Source organism: Salvelinus namaycush, chromosome 35 (genome assembly GCF_016432855.1).
Source record: "Salvelinus namaycush isolate Seneca chromosome 35, SaNama_1.0, whole genome shotgun sequence".
NCBI lineage: Eukaryota > Metazoa > Chordata > Actinopteri > Salmoniformes > Salmonidae > Salvelinus > Salvelinus namaycush.
Window position 1 is genome coordinate 10,837,609 of NC_052341.1, and position 17,919 is coordinate 10,855,527.

General features: G+C 47.1%; 1 protein-coding gene across 1 annotated transcript in view; it reads right to left on the reverse strand.

Moving 5' to 3' along the window:
* thbs2a (thrombospondin 2a) overlaps positions 1 to 13,596 on the reverse strand; it is a 39,073-nt gene extending 25,477 nt beyond the window's left edge. Inside the window, exons 1-7 of the mRNA XM_038975176.1 lie at positions 13,544 to 13,596; positions 13,203 to 13,223; positions 12,584 to 12,655; positions 11,227 to 11,786; positions 10,381 to 10,465; positions 2,104 to 2,312; positions 73 to 213 (exon numbers count right to left, since the gene is read on the reverse strand). Of these exons, the coding sequence (XP_038831104.1) occupies positions 73 to 213; positions 2,104 to 2,312; positions 10,381 to 10,465; positions 11,227 to 11,786; positions 12,584 to 12,655; positions 13,203 to 13,223; positions 13,544 to 13,565 (1,110 nt within the window). The 5' untranslated portion in view covers positions 13,566 to 13,596. The remainder of the gene's footprint in view (positions 1 to 72; positions 214 to 2,103; positions 2,313 to 10,380; positions 10,466 to 11,226; positions 11,787 to 12,583; positions 12,656 to 13,202; positions 13,224 to 13,543) is intronic.
* Between the last annotated feature and the right edge of the window lie 4,323 nt (positions 13,597 to 17,919).

The window sequence follows — 17,919 nt, forward strand, 5'->3', positions numbered from 1 at the left end:
ATTCTATGAATAACCATATCCCCCTAGCACATTCTATGTCTCTCCATTTAAGGTGGTCTGTATGTCTCCTACCTGACAGGTACACGTGGTGCAGCTGTCCACCACCCAGTCCTCCTTATCTTCAAACAGCCGTCCGTCCTGCCAACACATGTGTTTCTCCTTGGAGTTCTTCATCTTCCCCAAAGCATCCTTCATTACTGTGTTCTCCTCTGTCTGGAGAGAGGAATCAGACATGCAGACATGAGGAGACAGCAACAGACAGACACATAGCTCATCACTGACACTAATACTAATCACTAATCACCGTTTTTTCCACTGTCTGAGGAGTGAAGAAACAGACGTATACAGACACAAATAGTCTAGTCTTAAACTCCTGCCTGAGTATACAACAACAGCCAGATAGACAGACATAGCCTACAGTCAAAAACCTCCCTAAAGAAAAAAAAGGACAATAAAAGCACATAGGATATGTCCATAACTCCATCCATATTGAAGGAAGATGTATGGAGCTTTATGTATCCTCTGTCCGAAGATAGAAAAACAGACAGACAGACAGACAGACAGACAGACAGACAGACAGACAGACAGACAGACAGACAGACAGACAGACAGACAGACAGACAGACAGACAGACAGACAGACAGACAGACAGACAGACAGACAGACAGAGTCCACAGTCAAAACAATAAAGGCACAAATAGCTCCATCCATATGGGAGGAAGATGTAGGGAGCCTGTTTCCTCTGTCTGAGGAGACCCCAACAGACAAATAGACGGATAGACACACCCTCAAATCAAAGAGCTTCCGCTACGGAAAAATTTAAATCTGACAACATATGGCGTAAAGATGTAGGGAGGTATAGTACTGCATATGTATCTTTTTAACCTCATCTTTTGCCAATAATTGAGAAAAAGATCAGAAATGTGCTGCCTGTATAAACGCAGCCTAACTACTTCAAGGAGGGCAACAGGGTCACATCTTTATTAAGTTGTAAAAGTTTGTGTGTGTGTGTGTGTGTGTGTGTGTGTGTGTGTGTGTGTGTGTGTGTGTGTGTGTGTGTGTGTGTGTGTGTGTGTGTGTGTGTGTGTGTGTGTGTGTGAGATGGTGGTAGTGTGCCGTGAGCTGCAGTGTTATGAGTGGTTATGAGACACCACTTGGTCTGGAAGAGCCTTGGGGACCATAACTGCTTCTCCTCCCAGTGAGCAGTTAGTGAGTTGATTCCCATGGATCACGCCAACACACACACACACACATAAATGCACACACACAAGCACGCACGCGCGCACGCACACACACACCCACACATGCACACAGGCACGCACGCACACATGCGCACACACACACACACACAAACAAAGAGGAAGGAGAAGGAAGCACATGGGCTGGTTAAACATAGCCAGACATCAGAGTGGAGAGGAGCCACTAGCTGGAGCCAATCACAGCCAAGGGAACACTTCCTATATCCACATGTTACATCCAATAAAACCCAGCCTCACTGACTCACAATCTGACTCTGACTCACACACTTAACTCAGCTGCTAAAGTAGTTTTAGAATGCCTGGCTTCATGACTTCAAACAGGGTATTTGGGTCGCTTTACCAGCAACTCTCTAGAAAGTCTCAGTTCTCTCATCTTAACCTCTAAAGAAGACTTCAACCTACACATACTCCCAATTTTCCCTAAACTTCTCGGTCACACCTAACAACGGTCTATCATTCTATAAACATTATTTTAAAGAATCAAAGTAACTAGTCAGCATTCAGTTCATTAAGTACACTAATTTGATCGCACACCCGGTTTCATAGAAAGCAGTACTGACAGTAGACATCAAAGACATATTATAAACTAGGTGGTTCGAACCCTGAATGCTGATTGGCTGACAGCCGTGGTATATCAGACCGTATACCACAGGTATGACAAAGCATTTAGTTTTACTGTTCTATTTACGTTGGTAACCAGTTTATAATAGCAATAAGGCACCTCTGGGATTTGTGATATATGGCAAATATACCACACCCCTTCGGGCCTTATTGCTTAAATAATGTACTATTTTCTTATTTTCTTGCCTGCTCCCCCTCCCGATTGGAGGACAGCTGTACATACCACTTTCTGCAGGCCGTCAATGAGGTTCCCCACTACAACCCGCAGTCCTTTGAGCTCCTGGAACATGGTGCTGAGTTCCTCACAGGATCGTTCACACATATCTGCTCCCAGCTTCTCTGTCTTTTGGCCGATGAAGTTAGTGGTGATGGCTGTGGAGGGACTAACACCCTCCATATCTGTGCTCTCACTCACCACCACGTTGGCCTCGTCTGACAGGGGGACAGGGGGTTCCAGATGGACAGCGAGAGAGGGAGATTGGATTAATGATCGATCAATACATACAGAATATGATGAACAATACATGTGATGAACACTACTGATGCCGGAGTGTGATGATGAGGAAAGCAGAAAGGACTTCATTACATAACTGAATGATTTTCCTCTCCTTTAAGATCACCATACTGAGTCCTTAAAGGAGATGTCAATGGAGCAGAAAAAGTATGGAGATTGAGGGAATGCATATGTTTGACTTTAGGAAATGAAATCTTCCATCTCAAATCAAATTCAATGTTATTGGTCTCGTACACATATTTTGCAGATGTTATCGCGGGTGTAATGAAATGCTTATATTTCTAACTCCAACAGTGCAGTAGTATCTAACAATACACAACAATACACACCAATCCCAAAATACATACAATAGAATATCCAGTATATGAATAGTAGTAGTTATTCAGCAGCAGTACTTACAGTATATAGGATGAGCCTTGACTAGAATACAGTATATACTGAAGTGGGTAAAACAGTATGTAAACATTATTAAAGTGATCAATGTTCAATGACTATGTACATAGGGCAGCAGTCTCTAAGGTGCAGGATAAAGTACCGGGTGTTAGCCAGTTAGAACAGAGATTAAGGTTCAGGGCAGGGTACTGGGCAGAGGCCGGCTAGTGGTGACTATTTAACAGTCTGATGGTCTGGAGATAGAGGCTGTCCCAGCTTTGATGCACCTGTACTGTCTCCACCTTCTAGATGGTCGTGGGGTGAACGGGCCATGGCTCGGGTGGCTGATGATCTTCTGTCAACTATACCATCAAACAGCACACAGAAACTGAGGAGGGCAGGTTGGGTTGGGTTGGGTGGGGGTGGGGGGGTTTAAAAGCACATAAAAAAGTTCTAAGAGAACTCAAAATGTGTCTGCTCACAACTTGATGAGAAAAGCAGCTTTACGTCATAATGTTTCTTTACCCCAGAGATGAGAGGGAGGGCACTCAGTAGAGTTCTCATAAGTAAAGCACACTGTTTTGTTTCATCATCCACTTCTATTTTATTTTTAACATGTGTCCTCAGCCCACCTATGGCCAATAGGGCTCTGGTACAAAGTAGGGCACTATATAGTGAAGAGGGTGCCATTTGGGACACAACCCTAGTGGGCCTTAATGGTGGGAGTCGGAGATAGAGATGAATTTTTGCAAGAAGCCTGTCACGTTCTGACCATAGTTCTTGTGTGTTTTGCTTGTTTTAGTGTTGGTCAGGACGTGAGCTGGGTGGGCATTCTATGTTGTGTGTCTAGTTTGTCTGTTTCTATGTTTGGCCTAATATGGTTCTCAATCAGAGGCAGGTGTTTTGTGTTGTCTCTGATTGGGAATCATATATAGGTGGCTTGTTGTGTGTTGGGATTTTGTGGGTGGTTGTTTCCTGTCTCTGTGTTTTCTCTGCACCAGCTAGGACTGTATCGGTTTGCCACATTTTGTTATTTTTGTATTGTTGTAGTGTTCACAGTTCGTATTATTAAATATGTTGAGCACCAACTACGCTGCGTCTTGGTCCGATCCCTGTTACACCCTCTCTTCTCGTGAAGAGAGGGAAGGCTGCCGTTACAGAACCACCCACCAATCTCGGACCAAGCAGCGTAGCAACGGGCAGCAGCAACAGCAGCAGCAGCGAGTTCAGGAGTGGACATGGGAGGATGAGCTGGACGGAAAAGGACCCTGGGCAGAGCCAGAGGAATGTCGCCGCCCCAAAGCAGAGCTGGAGGCAGCAAAAGCAGAGAGGCGGCATTATGAGGCGCTAGCAAGGCAGAGTGGCTGGAAACCGAGAGGCTCCCCCAAAAATTTCTTGGGGGGGGATAAAGGGGAGTGTAGCTGGGTCAAGTAGGAGACTTGAGCCAACTCCCCCTGCTTACCGTAAGGAGCCAAGGATGGAACCAGAGCCGGTGAGGGCGGTATTGGAGGTGAGCGAAGTAGAGACTGTGAAGGATCTAATGGGGAAATTGGAGGAGAGAGAAATGAGGGATTTGCTGGTTTGGTGCATGAGGCACGACATCCGCCCGACGGAGCATGTCGGGGATTTGATGTTACCTGAGTCAGCTCTCCATACTCGTCCTGAGGTGCGGGCTAGCCGTCTGGTGAAGACTGTGCCAGCCTCACGCACCAGGCCTCCTGTGCGCCTTCCTAGCCCTGCACGTCCTGTGCCAGCTCAGCGCACCAGCTCTCCTGTGGCAGCCCCATGCACCAGCTCTCCCGTGCCGGCGCCACGAACCAGGCCTCCAGTTCCAGCACCCCGCACTCGCCTTGAGGTGCGTGCCCTCAGCCCAGTACCATCGGTGCCAACACCACGCACCAGGCTTCCTGTGCGTCTCCAGAACTCTGTTCCTCCTCCACGCACTCTCCCTGTGGTGCGTGTCTCCAGCCCGGTACCACCAGTTCCGGTACCACGCACCAAGCTTACTGTGCGTATCCAGAGCCCTGTACGCACTGTTCCTTCTCCCCGCACTCGCCCTGAGGTGCATGCCCTCAGCCCGGTACCACCAGTGCCGGTACCACGCACCAGGTGTATAGTGCGCCTCGAGAGTCCAGTGTGCCCTGTTCCTGCTCCCCGCACTAGCCTTGAGGTGCGTGTCTACAAACCGGTACCACCAGTTCCGGCAACACGCACCAGGCCTACTGTGCGCCTCAGCAGGTCTGAGCTGCCTGCCTGCCCAGCGCCGTCTGAGCTGCCTGCCTGCCCAGCGCCATCTGAGCTGCCTGCCTGCCCAGCGCCATCTGAGCCATCCGTCTGCCCAGCGCCATCTGAGCCATCCGTCTGCCAAGCGCCATCTGAGCTATCCGTCTGCCCAGCGCCATCTGAGCCATCCGTCTGCCCAACTCCATCTGAGCCATCCGTCTGCCCAGCGTCATCTGAGCCGCCCGTCTGTCCCGAGCCATTAGAGCCATCCGTCAGTCAGGAGCTGCCAGAGCCGCCAGCCAGTCAGGAGCTGCCAGAGCCGACAGCCAGTCAGGAGCTGCCAGAGCCGCCAGCCAGTCAGGAGTTGCCAGAGCCGCCAGCCAGTCAGGAGCTGCCAGAGCCGCCAGCCAGTCAGGAGCTGCCAGAGCCGCCAGCCAATCAAGAGCTGCCAGAGCCGCCAGCCAGTCAGGAGCTGCCAGAGCCGCCAGCCAGTCAGGAGCTGCCAGAGCCGCCAGCCAGTCAGGAGCTGCCAGAGCCGCCTGCCAGTCATGAGCTGCCCTCCAGTCATGAGCCGCCCGCCAGTCATGAGCCGCCCTCCAGTCATGAGATGCCCTCCAGTCATGAGCTGCCTTCCAGTCATGAGCTGCCTTCCAGTCATGAGCTGCCTTCCAGTCATGAGCTGCCCTCCAGTCCGGAGCTGCCCTCCAGTCCGGAGCTGCCATTCAGTCCGGAGCTACCTCTCTGTCCTGAGCTACCTCTCTGTCCTGAGCTACCTCTCTGTCCTGAGCTACCTCTCTGTCCTAAGCTACCTCTCGGTTCGGAGCTGTCTCCTCAGTCTGATGGGGCCCTTTGTGAGGGTTCCTAGGCCAAGGTCGGCGGCGAGGGTCGCCACTCAAAGGACGCTAAGGAGGGGGACAAAGACAATGGTGGAGTGGTGTCCTCGTCCAGCGCCGGAGCCGCCACCGCGGACAGATGCCCACCCAGACCCTCCCCTAGAGTTTTAGGAGGTGCGTTCGGAGTCCGCACCTCAGGAGGGGGGTACTGTCACATTCTGACCATAGTTCTTGTGTGTTTTGCTTGTTTTAGTGTTGGTCAGGACGTGAGCTGGGTGGGCATTCTATGTTGTGTGTCTAGTTTGTCTGTTTCTATGTTTGGCCTAATATGGTTCTCAATCAGAGGCAGGTGTTTTGTGTTGTCTCTGATTGGGAATCATATATAGGTGGCTTGTTGTGTGTTGGGATTTTGTGGGTGGTTGTTTCCTGTCTCTGTGTTTTCTCTGCACCAGCTAGGACTGTATCGGTTTGCCACATTTTGTTATTTTTGTATTGTTGTAGTGTTCACAGTTCGTATTATTAAATATGTTGAGCACCAACTACGCTGCGTCTTGGTCCGATCCCTGCTACACCTCCTCTTCAGACGAAGAGGAGGAAGGCTGCCGTTACAAAGCCCAAGCTAGGAAATTGTTTCACTGTGACGCTCTCAGAGTGAATCACAGAGACGTTCTGATGCGGGCGCCAGGGCCCGGTGGGTGGTTGTTTGTTTTAGACAGAGCAGAGCTCAGCTGTGGTGTGATGGGGTGGGATGAGCAGGCTGGGCTGGGCTGGCAGACAGCTGGGCCTGCATCAAGTCTTCCTTTTGGAAGAGAATGGTCTTGGCTCTGTCTCACTAGTCCAACACAGACCTGGGCTCAAGTGGTATTTTTTTTCTTTCAAATACTTTGAGCGTTTGTTTGATTGAGCCTGCCTGGAGAAGAAGCATCCAGCTGCAGATTATGCTCGCTGAGGCCACCTGGTCTGCAAATATCAAAGCGCATGCGCATGTGTCACAGATGATATTTTGCATCTCAGTTGGTATGTGCGCATGCAGTGCTCTAATGCCCTGGACTAGAGCTATAATCTGTCACTCCCTCTGGTCCAGGGCATAGCTAGAAGCTCTGGTCAGCACTAGCTCTGGTCCAGGGCATAGCTAGTAACAGAGAGACAGAGAGAGAGAGAGAGAGGCTTTTGACAGGAAGGGAAGTGTCTGTTTATCCATCAGTCTCTCTCCACCTGGGGGGCTGTTAGTGTGTGTGTGTGTGTTTGTTGAAATCCCAACAATAGGCCAAAATGACCATAGGAGTTGGCAGGACAGCAAAACAGATCTGGGACCAGGCCGGGTTTTTCCCCTCTACTTGTTGGATGCTTTGTTTGTATCATAGCGAAGATAATGCTTTTGTTATACCCATTGCCTCAACAGTCCCTACAGTTTACAATCACTAAGCAATATTTAGTTATTCTATGATCCACATTGTCTCACTCATAATCCTGTGGTTCTCATGGATCCCAAAGGTCTCACTTCAAGTGTTTGACAGACTATTACCTGGTCTACAACATGATAAACTATCCACAGATATAACATACATCTGTTTAATAGTATATTGTACTGCTTTTTATTTATTTTAACTCTGATAAATGCATAAGAAAATGATAGATAGAACATCAGATAGATTAGTGGCCCCAGAGCAGAGTCTCAGACTGGGGTTCCTGGTGAGGAAAGGCCTGAGGAACGCAGTGTGTCCAGCCAAGTGTGTGTGTGTGTGTGTGTGTGTGTGTGTGTGTGTGTGTGTGTGTGTGTGTGTGTGTGTGTGTGTGTGTGTGTGTGTGTATGTGTGTGTGTGTGTGTGTGTGTGTGCCAGGTGCAGAAGTTGAGCAGAGATTAATGGGTGGTTAGGGACTCTAAATCAGGCCAGGTCCCAGTCACGCTGGCCCCGTTTAACCACAATAACCTCCCAAGTTATTATTCTACCTTTATTTCAACAAGGAACACAGACTGAGACCAAGGTCTTTTTTACAGCCCTGCGTATACATGTTACACATACAGTTTAGGTACAATGATTAAGAAACTACACAAGACAAACAAAACGATCACAGCTAACAGTGTTACTATTCCGAAGAATAGTAAACAAACAAGAATATGACCAACTGGGACATTTTGTTAGTCCCCACGATGTCAAATGCTATTTCTATGGGGTTTAGGGTTAAGGTTAGAATTAGTGTTAGAATTACGTTAAGGGTTAGGGTTAGGGTTAGGAGCAAGGTTTAGGTTTGGTTTTTGGGTTAAGGTTAGGGTAGGGGGTAAGTGTACAGGTTAGGGTTTATTGTTCGGGGTTAGGGAAAATAGGATTTTGAATGGGACTGAATTGTGTGTCCCCACAAGGTTAGTTGTACAAGAATATGTGTGTGTGTGTGTGTGAATGTTTGTGTGTGCGTGACCTTAGGACATGTATGATGAGATATTCTGGTTGGTTCACAACTCCTTTTTCCTCCTCTTTCAATTCTTTCCTCTCCTCTTTTTGACTGAGATAGAGGGGAAGAAATACAATATTTCAACTGCTTCTCATTAACTGTACAACGTGGCAGTTTTGTATGACTATGTGTGATTTTATGAGTGACTTTTGAGCTAGTGTTAGAGATATCTGATGCCAGGGTAAGACCTTGGCTGGTAGGAGCATCTAGACTTTTTCCAGTGACTCAATGGGAAGTCTTGGTGACATAACATAAAATGTGCTCACTCAGGTAGAATCGAATGGTACTTGTGTCAACAATGGAGCTACAAGCACACAAATTCTGGCACGCACGCACGCGAGCACACACACACCCACCCACACACCCTGGGGTTTCTGGATCTTCTCAAAAGCCCCTACTGAGGATTACAGGGCCCCACGCCCAGTGTGAACAAAAGCAGCAGAGAGGCTACTACCCCATCAGCCAATTCATGACCTCACTATGTGTGTGTGTGCGTGTGCGTGTGCGTGTGTGTGTGTGTGTGTGTGTGTGTGTGTGTGTGTGTGTGTGTGTGTGTGTGTGTGTGTGTGTGTGTGTGTGCATGCAGGGCAAAGCGGTGGTGACTCCCTTAATTCCTTCCAGCATAGCATTTAACTTTCTCTATTTTTCTTCCCCAGGCATTTCTTCCACTGCCAATGGAAATAAATGTAAGCATCTGTACAGTATCTCCTTTTGTGTTGACAACCACAGCAGACACACACACACACACACACACACACACACACACACACACACACACACACACACACACACACACACACGCACACACACACACACACACACACACACACACACACACACACACACACACACACACACACACACACACACACACACACACATGTGTTGGCCTCACGCAACCACACTGACACAGCTGTTTCCGCTAACATGATGTAATACTGTCAGAAATCTCCACATATCAGATCTACAAGCTTTCTGTGACCCACTAAAACTAAAGACCGACTAAAGTGATAGAATAGCAGAACCAGACACAATGGAAATAAAGAAAAACTCCATATTTTTAAGTGGTTGGAGTCTGTTGTGGAAATTTGTTACGGTTTTATCTAAATGAAACGCAGAAGACCAACGCTGTAAGAGGTTGCATGTGACTGTGGCTGCAATCTGAAATGGCACCCTAATGTTGTGCACTATAGGGAATAGGGTGCCATTTGGGATGCAGCCTATGAGGCAGAATGATGGATCGTTCAGTCACATCTGCGTTGGATGGAGCTTTAATAGGGAGTTTAAAGGAGGTCAGAGCAGGTCAGGAAAGACGAGTTAAAGTCGGTTCATCAGAATATTCAAAGCATGAAAACAATACAACAGATACCCAAAAAGAGATAGCTTCAGTCAGTCCCAGATCTGTTTGTGCTGTCTTGTCCATTTATATGGTCAATGTCGTGACAAACTTGGGATGACAAAGACCATAACAGTTTGCTGTACAGCACAAACCGGTTTTGGGAAATGCTAATAAGGCTGCGTTTACACAGGCACCCCGATTCTGATTTTTTTCCGACTACTTGGTCATTCGACCAATCAGATCAGCTCTTTTGGCCATAATTGTGTTCTGGCCACAAACACGAAGCTCTCATTGTTCTGGATTTGCAGAAGCATCTGTTTGAGCACGGGCACACTCACAGAGAGTAAATGTTCGAAGCGGATGAAGCGGGGTAGTCTGTGTCTCAGCCGCGGAATTGCTTGGTGCCCAGAGTCTTGCGTGTGATACCGCTAATATGAGAATTGGGCTTTCTGTGTAAACACAGCCTAAAGAATAATTGCTGTAACACAATACAGCACGATTTTAGACGGTCTTCGAGATGATGTCCTTGAAATAAATATCCATATCATATTGACCCCAATTGGTAGGATTCAGTCTATTCAAACTACAGCGGCATGTTCTTAGGGCACGCAATGGAAAACATTCTAAAACTTTTTGCAATGGCAAACAAAAATGAGCCTTTCTTATTGGACAAGTCCAGGTAGTCCCTCCCTGTTTGAAACATACATTTTTTTCATTTGGTGCTTAATGAACACAACCAGTGCAGTAAAGTAAGCCAAAAACCCTTACCAGCCTTAGTGACTTCACAGCCTTTGTTCCTCAGAACATCATCCACGGATAAGTCGAACATGAAGCGAACATTCTGCAGTAAGCCCTGTGTGACAAGACAAGAGATTGATCAATGACTACTTGGACAGTTGTGTGTCACATTGGACTAGCAGCTAGGAACAACTTATTTGTTATTCGCTTACCTTGAGCTACTATGTCAAGGTAAATGAATACTGAATGAGTTATTCTTAACAGTTAACATTAGACTCATCATCATGACTCAAATGGAATCCTATTCCCTATATCTAGTGCACTACTTTTCTCTACAAAAAAAAGATTGCCGTTTTGGATGCACTTCATGCCACATTTCCAGTAGGTCCTTGTTGAACCCTTGAACCCTCCTCGAAGGGAGGGCCATTGGCTTCTACATGGTCTGGAGTCGTGTAGCGTGAAGTGCGCCTAGAAGTAAAAAATGACATGCTCGGTAAAACCATAAAGGCCTGTGTAATCTGTCAATAAGAATATTCTCTCATAATTACATGGTTCACTTCTTTGTAATGCTATATGGTTTATTAACTTCTTAAACCTATATTATGACTAATACTAAGAGTAGGTTAGGACTTTTGGACATGGTGTAGTAGGGTTTTTATTTTTAACAAAGGCACACCCTGCGGAAGACCACACAAGTAATAAAGTGCAGAAGGAAAATTGACATTTCTCCCGTATAAAAATATATTTCTCCCTTATAAAAATACAGTCTAAAAGTACAGCCTACATTTAATTTTTTTTACTACTGGGAACAACTGGGAACCAAGCTTGAGTTGAATAGCATAATATAGTGGTCTATTCTACAGGACAAATTCTTACCCTGAAGTGGTTTTCGCGGATGGATCCCTTGGCGACGAACATTCGGCTATCCTCTGCCTGCAGGTGCTCGTAGAAAGGCTCATCCAAGATGAAGCTGTCGATGAGACTGCAGCCCACAAACAAATTTGCATTTTCGCCATGAACATGAAGTGTGATATTCTTCCACTGCGAGTCAGACAGGTCAACATCCTCGAAGGAGACAACATTTTGAGAGCCGTCCACCCAGTAGACAAGGTCCAGCGTGTTGGCACGACCGTTGGAGACGATTTCAAACTGCCGCTGGCCGTTGGCGCCTTCCAATGCGATGAGGGTACCCCGCGAGCCGCGGTCCTGGCGCATGCTGGCCACGAACACGAAGCCCTCGTTGTTCTGGATTTGCAGAAGCATCTGTTTGAGCACGGGCGCGCTCACAGAGGGCAAATGGTCGAAGCGAATGAAGCGGTAAGCGGGGTTGTCCGTGTCTTGGCCGCGGAATTGCTTGGCGCCCAGAGTCTTGCGTGTGATACCACTAATATCAAACAGGTCAAACGTTGTGTCGTCATCCATTGTAACCTCACCATCTTCCATGAGTCATACAGGGGATAGGTAAGGAGAGGAGAACGTGTACAGCCAATTAGCTTGATGAAACAGCATGGCATTCTTTACGAAAATCTGATCAACTGATTTTAACTAGGTCTATAACAGGGCTCTCCAACCCTGTTCCTGGAGAGTAACCCTCCTGTAGGTTTTCGTTCCAACCCCAGTTGTAACTAACTTGATTTAGCTTATCAACCAGCAAATTATTAGAATCAGGTGCGCGAGATTAGAGTTGTAACTAAAAAACCAACAGCACAGTACCACTCCAAGAACAGAACAGGGGTGGAGAGCCCTGGCTATTAGCTAACTGGGTATGCTTTTATGCACAAGCAAAAGTGACAGCATCATATTCACTCATGCTTAATTTTTTACATCTAGTTACACTAAAACCTACAGCATCTGCGCAAGCCACACAAACATCACACTTATTTATCAATACAAATGTAATTGAATAGTGGATAGAATAATGATGATGATAAGGCGAATAAACTTTATGCATAAGTAGATTTACCTTGAGGCAGCGCTGAGGAGCAAAGTAATAAACTTTATGCATAAGTAGATTTACCTTGAGGTAGCGCTGAGGAGCAAAGTAATAAACTTTATGCATAAGTAGATTTACCTTGAGGTAGCGCTGAGGAGCAAAGTAATAAACTTTATGCATAAGTAGATTTACCTTGAGGTAGCGCTGAGGAGCAAAGTAATAAACTTTATGCATAAGTAGATTTACCTTGAGGTAGCGCTGAGGAGCAAAGTAATAAACTTTATGCATAAGTAGATTTACCTTGAGGTAGCGCTGAGGAGCAAAGTAATAAAATGGGCAACAGGTTGAGGCTTCTCCTGAGTATCATATCTCCTTCAAAACACAAGAGACACAAAAGCTGATTATCATCAAAGGTAACAGCACATTGTAAGTTGTTAACTTTATCACTATTGTAATGACAATGTAATAATAAGTAAAGTTGACGAAACTTTACTTCACATCTCATAAATAAAGTTGCCTAGCCATTATAGGCTATCTAGTTTTTATTTACTCTCTGCTCTGCTGTCACAAAGTTCATTGCAACTGTGAATACTGAAGCTCTCAGCCATGCCATTACATCCCCTAATGTAAAATCCACAGATCTGCTTCAACTATAGCAACGCTGTAAAGCAGCCTAACTACTGTCTCCAAAACGAACACAGAGTTATCTAGGAAGATACACCAATTAAGCACCTTACAACGTGCACATATAGTATTTAGGCTATTGGGAAAAGAGAATACACTACTTCTAAAACAATTTCTTCAAATGCATAATGTTAACCAAAACGAATGAATCTAATAACAGAATATAGGTTTATATATTAATCATTCTTTGACTAAATGATTTTGACTAGCAGTAAACTTGAATGCAACAACTTACCTGGTGAAAGTGCAAATCCCCCTTTAAAAAAATATGTTAGATATCCAATGAAAAAGGAGGTAATAACAATATATATTATTCTAATAAGTATGAATAGTAGAATGAAAACGGAAAAACTGCTATAAACCGGTGCATAAAATGTAAAGTGCGCTTAGTTTACTTCACTAGATCCACATTACGCAGGGAGGACTTGAGCGATAGTGGCTTAATCACTAGTCTCCCTCCCTCTTATATACTTACTTCTCACTACCCCTGTCAGTCACGTTTAAGTATGAAATGTTAGGAACCGTTGCTGAGGCGGAACTACATAATTCCTTTCTGATAGCGTAATTTGCTCGTACCTGTTAGAGCGGCAGTTACCATCCACCCGTGACCCCCTCCCTCGCGCTCTCTCGTGCCCCAATCCCACTTCTCTATCAAGCCCACTTCATTAGCAAAATCAGAACGGAATCCGGTTTCGGGGAGGAGTTGTTGATAGAGAGAAAGTTATAGCGAGGTAGGATGTTAGGCTTATAGCGAGGTGGGATGTTAGGCGCGCCTTGCTTTTAGTTTTGGGAGAGCAAAGCGCTTGGTCGCGAGGACTGTACGAAGCACACACTACCCACGTATTTTCTGTGGATTCGCACAGGATGCTGAAAGACTTTGATGCTTTGTTACGCTTCCTATGTGGCTATAAATGAAAACAAAATCCCCTCTCTAGTCTTTGCAGTCCAGCGTTTTCAAAACGTTCCCAAAACTTTTACGCACACGTTTTTCTTTTGGTTTAATTAATAGCTCGGAATTTTAACTATTGTCAAGGCAAGCACATATAACATTTAGACATTTATAGTCTGTTTACATATATTTTAGAGGCTATTTATAGGCTACAGAAAATTGGTATTAAACCCTTATAATGTGTAGGCTAGATATAATTATATGACAATATTTTAGGTTGACAATAATTCTATAACATAATTTCTGATATACCACATGCCGCACTTTTATTTATGCATGTGATATATCAGAAATTGTGTAAGTAAAATCAGTGTTTGTAAATTCACCCTGGTAGGCCTAATCTACTCCAATCAGAGCACTCTGATTTGACAGTGCCAGAGCACAGAATAATTAAAGAATTTATGAACGTCCCTAAACTCTGTTGTTATGACAGTTGTAAGTAGGCCTAAACATTGGCTAAAAAAAGTATAAATTGTTGCCATAACACATTTACATTCACTAACTCTCTTGATAACATGAAAACACTCTAACCAGCTCTGCTAGGGCGAGTAAAATGTTCAGAGTGAAGTGTTCTCTCATTTGTGTTTGGAAGGAGCTAGCAAGCTAGCCAAATTTAGCCAGTTAGTTTGGGTGCTTGGTTGCTATTGTGAGGTCAGAACGGTCAGATCAACCCTACAACAACGCTCTGAATGTATAAATCCCCAGTGCGCACTCTGAGCGCACTCTGTTACGCCAGAGTGAATTTACAAACACACCTGTAATGTTAAAGCCAGACTCAGTAAGTCTAATTTACTTGATTTGTGTTTAAGAAATATCAAAATGTCGGGGCGACAAAACAAACCCAGGCAAGACATTATGTAAACAAACTCAGGCAAGATATTATGTAAACAAACCCAGGCAAGAAGCTCTATCTAAACTCCCATTTCCACTGGCACTTAAAATTAGGGCTAAGTTAGGGTCAAATTCGAGCTGGCTCGAATGGAATTCTCAAAAATCGAGCTGGATTGAGGGAATCCCAGGCCAGTACAGCCCAGTTCCACAACTGGTGCCAGCTCGATTAGAATTTGGGCTGGTGACGTCGTTGCTATCCAACCACCAACTGATCACTGCTGGAGGCTGACACCACAGCTAGCTCGTCTGGGCCTGTTGCTTTTAGCTAGCACATACTGCTGTAGTCAGACATGACACGAATTACCGCCATAGCTGGATCCTTAATTTATTTTTGCACTACACAAACTTTTATGAGAACAGTCAGCCCCTGAATGCTAAGTAGCTACCCAAAGTTAGCTTGCAAATCAGAGTTGAAACAAGCTAGCTAGCTAGCTAACATGAGCTAGCAGGAATTTTTGCTGGCCAGGTCGCATTGAGTTTATGAGTTTATTTATTTTATTTTTTACAGGGACAGTGAACATTAATCAACATTTCAGTAAAAGTGCCGGTTTTAGCCAGCCGTCTAATTTTCAACCGCAGTCCCTGGGCAGGTTATAGCATTGAAAGCTAGCTAGCTACATCATATCAAACCTGTTGTTTGGTTTGCTTGGTTAACTAGCTAGCTAATAGCAAATACCATGGCAAGCAAGGTAGGAATTTAGCTAGCTAGGTAGCTAGCCTGTTATGCTAGTAATTATGCTAACTAACAGTTTAGCTAGCTAGCTGTCACGCCCTGACCATAGTAAGCTGTTTTTTCTCTGTGTTGGTTGGGGCGTGATAGTGACTTGGGTGGGTCATCTAGGTGTTTTTGTATTTCTATGGTGGCCTGATATGGTTCCCAATCAGAGGCAGCTGTTTATCGTTGTCTCTGATTGGGGATCATATTTAGGTAGCCATTTCCTCATTTGTGTTTGTGGGATCTTGACTATGTGTAGTTGCCTGTCAGCACTATTTTGTATAGCTTCACGTTTCGTTTGTTGAATTTGTTGGTTTGTTCGGTGTTCATTCATTAAAAGAGAATGTACGCATACCACGCTGCGCCTTGGTCTCATTCTAACGACGGACGTGACAGAAGATCCCACCAACAAAGGACCAAGCACCGTGCCCAGGAGGAGGAAGTATCCTGGACTTGGGAAGAGATCCTGGATGGGAAGGGATCCTGGACTTGGGAGGAAATCCTGGCAGGACAGGATTGCTTTCCTTGGCGGGAGTCGATTAGGAGCATGAGAGGACAGCAACGACGTCGGGGAGGAAGGCCACAGAAACCCCAAGAAAACTTTTTTGGGGGGCAGTCGACGGAGCCGAGGAGTGAACCAGAGCCAGTCAGGGAGTCGAGTGAAGAGCTCGACACAAGATTCCGGAGAGAGGTGCTGGCGTTGAGAGCGCTGCAGAGCGAGCGTGCTGAGGTGCGTGCCATCAGCCCGGTGCCACCTGTACCGGTCCCACGCATCAGGTCTCCAGTGCGCCTTCACAGCCCAGTGCATCCTGTGCTAGCTTGCCACACTTGCCGGGCTGGAGTGAGCATCCAGTCAGGAAGGGTTGTGCAAGCTCTGCGCTCTAGACCTCCAGTGCGCCTCCAAGGTCCAGTACGTCCTGTGCCTCCTCTCCGCACTCGCCCTGAGGTGCGTGTCATCAGCCCGGTGCCACCTGTACCGGTCCCATGCATCAGGTCTCCAGTGCGCCTCCACAGTCCAGTACGTCCTGTGCCTCCTCTCCGCACTCGCCCTGAGGTGTGTGTCATCAGCCCGGTGCCATCTGTACGAGTCCCACGCATCAGGTCTCCAGTGCGCCTCCACAGTCCAGAGCTTCCGGCGACGGGCCACAGTCCGGAACCTCCAACGACGGTCCGCAGTCTGGAACCTCCTGAGACGGTCCACAGTCCGGAACCTCCTGAGACGGTCCGCAGTCCGGAACCTCCTGAGACGGTCCGCAGTCCGGAACCTCCTGAGACGGTCCGCAGTCCGGAACCTCCTGAGACGGTCCGCAGTCCGGAACCTCCAGGGACGTTCCGCAGTCCGGAGTCTCCAACGACGGTCCGCAGTCCGGAGTCTCCAGCGACGGTACGCAGTCCGGAGTCTCCAGCGACGGTCCGCAGTCCGGAGTCTTCTGCGACGGTCCGCAGTCCGGAGTTTCCAGCGACGGTCCGCAGTCCGGAGTTTCCAGCGACGGTCCGCAGTCCGGAGTCTCCAGCGACGGTCCCCAGTCCGGAGTCTTCAGCAACGATCCGCAGTCCAGAGTCTTCAGCGACGAGCTGCAGTCCAGAGCCTCCAGCGGGGGTTCCCAGTCCAGAGTCTCCAGCAACGATCTGTAGTCCGGAGCCTCCAGTGGTGGTTCCCAGTCCAGAGCCTCCAGCGATTATCCACGGTCCGGTGCCTCCAGCGACGAAGCCTTCAGCGACGGTCGGCGGTCCGGTGCCTCCAGCGATGAAGCCTTCAGCGACGGTCGGCGGTCCAGAGCCTCCAGCGACAATCTGCAGTCCAGAGCCTTCAGCAGGGGTTCTCAGTCTGGAGCCTCCGGTGACGATCCACGGTCCGGTGTCTCCAGCGACGACCCACGGTCCGGAGCTTCCGGCGATGATCCCCGCACCAGAGCCGCCATGGAGGAAGACGTATCTGAGAGCGGAGTGGGTACTTCGTCCCACACCGGAGCCGCTCCCGACGCCCTGCGTCATCCATCATAGATGCCCACCCGGACTCTCCCCTATTGAGTCAGGTTTTGCGGTCGGAATCCGCACCTTTGGGGGGGTATTGTCACGCCCTGACCATAGTAAGCTGTTTTTTCTCTGTGTTGGTTGGGGCGTGATAATGACTTGGTTGGGTCATCTAGGTGTTTTTGTATTTCTATGGTGGCCTGATATGGTTCCCAATTAGAGGCAGCTGTTTATCGTTGTCTCTGATTGGGGATCATATTTAGGTAGCCATTTCCTCATTTGTGTTTGTGGGATCTTGACTATGTGTAGTTGCCTGTCAGCACTATTTTGTATAGCTTCATGCTTCGTTTGTTGATTTTGTTGGTTTGTTCGGTGTTCATTCATTAAAAGAGAATGTCCGCATACCACGCTGCGCCTTGGTCT